The sequence below is a fragment of the Carassius carassius genome, chromosome 7, assembly GCF_963082965.1.
Source record: "Carassius carassius chromosome 7, fCarCar2.1, whole genome shotgun sequence".
Taxonomy (NCBI): domain Eukaryota; kingdom Metazoa; phylum Chordata; class Actinopteri; order Cypriniformes; family Cyprinidae; genus Carassius; species Carassius carassius.
Window position 1 is genome coordinate 5538669 of NC_081761.1, and position 6376 is coordinate 5545044.

At 37.1% G+C, this 6376-nt stretch overlaps 1 protein-coding gene across 1 annotated transcript; it reads left to right on the forward strand.

Annotated features, from left to right (window-relative positions):
* Positions 1-431: 431 nt before the first annotated feature.
* lancl1 (LanC antibiotic synthetase component C-like 1 (bacterial)) lies at positions 432-5864 on the forward strand. The gene is given in 10 exon segments (XM_059555123.1): positions 432-448; positions 450-490; positions 740-953; positions 1462-1699; positions 1814-1864; positions 4242-4489; positions 4491-4518; positions 4906-4978; positions 5350-5428; positions 5520-5864. Coding segments are annotated over 9 exon segments (987 nt in total). The 3' UTR covers positions 5427-5428; positions 5520-5864.
* The last annotated feature ends 512 nt before the right edge of the window (positions 5865-6376 follow it).

The following is a 6376-nucleotide window of genomic DNA, read 5'->3' on the forward strand; positions in this document are numbered from 1 at the left end:
TTACTCCGGTCCTGAATGTGCACAAGACTTGTTTGATATGCAGGGAAATGTGAGTGATTGCAAAACGGGACTTGGGACAAAGCCAACAACATATTTTTGTTGTATTTTTTCTTAGAACAAATTTTCTATCTCGAACTCATCCTTGGGCTTTAATGCCACAAGCCCCAAACTTGGGGAGACTTGGGCACTGATTGCGAGAAGTGTGCTATATATTTTCAGACTGATCAGACTTACAGTTTTCCTATAAATAATTATAATAAATCATACTGTGCTGTTCTTAGAATATAATACACATTCATTACCCTACTGAATTAATATGTGTTTCATAACTTTAATCATCATCATATCTTATTCATGAATCTTTTGCTCTGTGCAGTTGACCCAGCATTTCGCCAGTTGTACTGTATAAGCAGCAAGTGCTTCTGGCAATCATGGAGCATGGACTAAAACGCTGACCCCAGGGACTGTACTAGTTACACGGCCTGGGCAGGTGAGAATACACATAAATGTGTGTTAAAACTGAATTAATACTGCATAATTTACTTATCCCTTTATCTTAACAAACCTGTAAGATTTTTTCTTCTGCTGAACACAAAAGAAGATATTTCAAATGATGTTGATTAAAAAATATAAAAAGTATCAATTTGATTATTATCACATTTATGCTTCTCATGTTCATGGTTGTATGTCATAAATTTCCTTGGCCCATATTGCTAAGTCCCTCCTCCCCCAACTGCAGGCATTGCCCTGCTCTACCTGCACCTCCACCTCCACAGCATCTTTGGAGACTTCTCTTTCCTCCAGAAGGCTCTGGACTATGTCAGCCGCAGTCTGAGGAGTTTAACCCAGCGCTGGGTGACCTTCCTGTGAGGGGATGCAGGGCCGCTAGCTGTTGCTGCAGTGGTCTATCATCGACTCCAGAAACCTCAAGAGGCTGAGGAGCGTGTGAACAGGTCAGATGTTTGACCCTGCTCCAGAGTCAGTGACATCACTCTTCAAAAAATAATAAATTATATATGAACTTTTTAAAATATCCCTTTGTCATCGTCTCAGACATCCTTATTTGTCACTGACCCACATAAACTTGATAAACATTTGGAATTTAGATTATTTTTTTAAATCAAGTAGTATAGTTAAAAAAAGTCCGAAAAAGGAGGTTATGGAAGAACGGCTATCAAAATGTATTGTCTGCTGTCGGCTGTCCACATTGAATCTAATTTTCTTTGGATTGTTGGCTTGTTTAGGACTTATTACCACTTTAATGAAATTGTGCTGGAATTCTCCCAAGAGCCGGTGTTCATTAGAAATCTCATACTAAGATTCCAGAACAATGGTGAAATGTGGAAGATTTCTTGGTCTGTAGGGCATCTCAGCTTCTGTTTCCTGTTTCTCTTTCTCAGTCTTGACTGGGTTTCATTCCCATGGGATCTTATTGTGATCTATTTGCTGCATTGTGTTCAGGCTGTTGCATCTGCACCAGTCAGTAGTGCAGGGGAAAGGCAGGCTTCCTGATGAGCTGCTCTATGGCAGAGTGGGCTACCTTTACTCCCTCATCTTCGTTAACCATCAATTTCAGCAGGAGAAGATCCCCATTCAATACATTCAACAGGTCAGCCACCATTCTTTTGGCCTCAGACCTGACCGAATGCACATGACCTCGCATTTGAACAAGGGATACATGACTAGAATGAGTTATGTATGATAAAGACAATATGTTGCACTCAATTTGATCACAATCTACCCTTTCTAAATGCCCCTGCTCTTATTGAGAAAAAAAAGATTGTTTTTCATTAAAATGTGATATATTTCTCAGTCTCTGAAATTGCTTCTGTCATCTTCTGATGTAACCAAGGACATGCAGACAGTGAAATATAATATATCCTAAATATTTGTTGTTTATAGACAAAAACAAAAGATAATATTGTAGTCTAACTTTCATAATCCAATCCCAATGGATGAAACCAAGACCTACATTATTTCTAGTGTTAAAAAGATGTTTGTTTTCAGTGACTGGTAATGTAATGAAAGCAGGCCAGATGACCGGTGGACACCATTCAAAGTTTGTTGTCAGTTATATTTTTTGACAGAAATTTATGTTTCTATTCAGCAAGGAGAACATTTGATCAAAACGTATTAAACTAAACAAAAGTGGTAGTAAAACATACTGTAATGCTTTCTATTTAATATATTAAATAGATTATATATGAACATAATATGTTTCTATTTCAAATATATATATATATATATTTTTTTAAATATATATTCATGTATCACATATTAAGTAGAGCAATTGTTTTCAAAACTGATAAGCAGCACTGATTGAGCAGCAAATCAGCATAATATGTAAATATGTATGTGTGTGTGTGTGTGTGTGTGTGTGTGTGTGTGTGTGTATGTGTGTGTGTGTGTGTGTGTGTGTGTGTGTGTGTGTGTGTGTGTGTGTGTGTGTGTGTGTGTGTGTGTGTGTGTGTGTGTAAGCTTTTCATTGTTTGGTTTATTAGGATCGGACAATATTCGGCCGAGATACAACTATTGGAAAATCTGGAATCTGAGGGTGCAAAAAAATCTAAATACTGAGAAAATCGCCTTTGAAGTTGTCCAAATGAATTCTTAGCAATTTTTACAAAATATCTTGATTTTTGGCATGAAAGAAAAATCGATTATTTTGACCCATACAATGTTCTTTTGGCTATTGCTAAAAATATACCCCAACGAAAATAAGAAAAAATTTGTGGTCCAGGGTCACACACACACACACACACACACATATATATATACACACATATATATACTGGCTCCCTATCAAGCATCGCATAGATTTTAAAATATTGCTTATTACTTATAAAGCCCTGAATGGTTTAGCACCTCAGTATTTGAATGAGCTCCTTTTACATTATAATCCTCTACGTCCGCTACGTTCTCAAAACTCAGGCAATTTGATAATACCTAGAATATCAAAATCAACTGCAGGCGGCAGATCCTTTTCCTATTTGGCGCCTAAACTCTGGAATAACCTACCTAACATTGTTCGGGAGGCAGACACACTCTTGCAGTTTAAATCTAGATTAAAGACCCATCTCTTTAACCTGGCATACACATAACACACTAATATGCTTTTATTATCCAAATCCGTTAAAGGATTTTTAGGCTGCATTAATTAGGTAAACCGGAACCGGAAACACTTCCCATAACAACCTATGTACTTGCTACATCATTAGAAGAATGGCATCTACGCTAATATTTGTCTGTTTATCTCTTGTTCCGAGGTCACCGTGGCCACCAGATCCAGTCTGTATCCAGATCAGAGGGTCACTGCAGTCACCCGGATCCAGTACGTATCCAGACCAGATGCTGGATCAGCACCTAGAAAGGACCTCTACATCCCTGAAAGACAGCGGAGACCAGGACAACTAGAGCCCCAGATACAGATCCCCTGTAAAGACCTTGTCTCAGAGGAGCACCAGGACAAGACCACAGGAAACAGATGATTCTTCTGCACAATCTGACTTTGCTGCAGCCTGGAATTGAACTACTGGTTTCGTCTGGTCAGAGGAGAACTGGCCTCCCAACTGAGCCTGGTTTCTCCCAAGGTTTTTTTCTCCATTCTGTCACCGATGGAGTTTCGGTTCCTTGCCACTGTCGCCTCTGGCTTGCTTAGTTGGGGACACTTCATCTACAGCGATATCGTTGACTTGATAGCAAATAAATGCACAGGCACTATTTAACTGAACAGAGATGACATAACTGAATCCAATGATGAACTGCCTTTAACTATAATTTTTTCATTATTGAAAAATTTGTTTGTATTTGTTTTCCTAATGAATGTTGTTCAGTTGCTTTGACGCAATGTATTTTGTTTAAAGCGCTATATAAATAAAGGTGACATATATATATATATATATATATATATATATATATATATATATATATATTACATTTATGCATAGCGACTTACAGTGCATTCAGGCTATACATTTAAAATTATTATTTTTTTTTTTTTACCAGTATGTGTGTTCCCTGGGAATTGAACCCACAACCTTTTGTGCTGCTAAGGTGTGTTTGTTTGTTTGTTTGTTTGTTTGTTTTATGGTTTTAGGTTTAGTTAACTATGATATCTCTTCTCTGAATCAACACTTTGTTGATATTATCAATGTTATAAATTAATACAATTTGTTTTTGTGTACATTTTCTTGTTGTTGTGGGGTTGAGACCATCAGAAACTTTTTTTAAGCTCTTTTTAGTTTTTAGCTTTTGGTATTACACTGCCATCAAGTGTGAATAAACAACATTACACACAAACAGACATACAGAAGCATCAAGAAAACCTAAGATTTCTTCTCCAGGTGTTTGGTGTGAAGCAGTATCTGGAGGACGCACTGCGCTGTGGCGAGGTGATCTGGCAGAGGGGTTTGCTGAAGAAGGGCTATGGCCTCTGTCTTGGAGCCGCCGGAAACGCATATGGCTTCCTGGCTCTTTACAAGATCCTTCACCCAGGATCACCTCTACAGAGCCTGCATGGTGAGTCTGAACCCTCTCGACCTGACAATACATGTTGTGTTATAAATAAAGATTAAATAAGAATAAAGATTTGTAAAGATACAGTAGCAATAAATGGTCATGAAGTACTACATTGTATTTTTGATTCAAAAGACCTTGACTAACATTATAAGTGGACTCCAGGGAAAGCTGCAATCCCTACATGAAGCAAAGTGTTTGTTTACACGTAAAGTCTTTCTAATATTTTTCAAACCACTTCAATGAAATTACTTTGTCTCCGGGTTAATTTATGCATATTCTGTGCAACGCATGAAGGCCGTTATAAATCATTGTGCTGTCAAGAGGGACCTGTCATTACCTGTTGTGTGTGCAGAAGCATGATGGGATTTGATGTCTTCTCATCTGCAGTTTGCAGACTGGTGCATGAATTATGGAAAACATGGCTGCCGGACTCCAGATACACCGTTCTCACTGTTTGAAGGTAGAGTAAATATTACACATGTATATCTAGACTACCGATTTGTATATGTATTTTTTTAAGCTCATGCAAGAAGTCTCTTAAGCTTACCAAAGCTGCATTTATTTGATCAAAAGAAAAAAAAACTAAGATTGTGAAATATTATTACAATTTTACAGTTTTTTATTCCTGTGATGCAAAGCTGAATTCTCAGCATCATTACTCCATTCTTCAGTGTCACATGATCCTTCAGAAATCATTCTAATATGTTTTACTGCTCAATAAATATTTCAAATATCTATCTGTCTGTCTGTCTGATCTATCTGATAGATGAACAGGTTTGGCTCTTGAATAATATTAAAATACCTCCCTGTCTATCATATTTCCTCATGAAGTGATGGCAGGCACAATTTATTTCCTGGCTGACTTGCTGCAACCGACTAAAGCCAAGTTCCCTGCTTTTGAGGTGTAAAGGTAAATATACGTCTGCTTTTGAATGTTTAACTGTCTAGACATTATTATGCAAATTAAACCCTTGTTAACGTCTGGAAGTTCCTCATTCCAGACTGTTCCAGATGACTGAGCTTTTTCACTTAAGCTTCCTAGAGCCAGAAGAACTCGTCCTCTAATGGTGGAAAAGTACTGTCTCACTCTGCATGTGCGTCTGTATGCCGCTGTTCTGTCACAATTCACGCTAAGTCTTTTGAGAGGTGCTGTACATGTGGAGAACAGTACGCAGGAGATGTTATTTTTGCCATTACTGGAAGGTGGATGGGAATCTAGGATGTATAGATTAGGGTCACTTTAGAACTATTAAGCTTTAAATAGTTCAGTAGGCTTAACAGATTGCACTGATTTTGTTTTTGAATTTTTCATGTTGTTAGTATTACTTTAATTAAAATGACTCATTGAAAATGAACTATTTTGATGTATTTGTGAGGATATATTCTGATATGACGGCAAGGTAAATTTCAATCTTTTTGAACTTTTAAGTGGCGTTAATTACTCAAAAACAGCAGCTTCAAGGTAATGCTAAAAATTAATTAATGCTTTGCTTTCTGTATTAGTAATGTATTTCCCCCTTTTTTCTCTCTTGTTATATCAGAGGATGCGCTGCCAACATGATTTTAGGTTTTATTAGCTGGTGGAATATTTTTTACCAGCAATAAAAATTAAATGGAAATCACAAACCAGATGTTATATCTGATAGGTGGTTTGTTTACAGTGTCTTGTCTTACAGTGACTACCACAACTTTCTTCCACTAGATGGAGCTTAAAACTCCAACTCGTTTAAACCATTTCGTACATATCTTTGGGAAGTTGTGATCTTTTAATTTAGCTACACTTTCTGTAGATGTACGTGAGCTTTATTTTATTTCATACTGAATGAAAGGAGATCAAATCCACAGACCAAAATGTAGA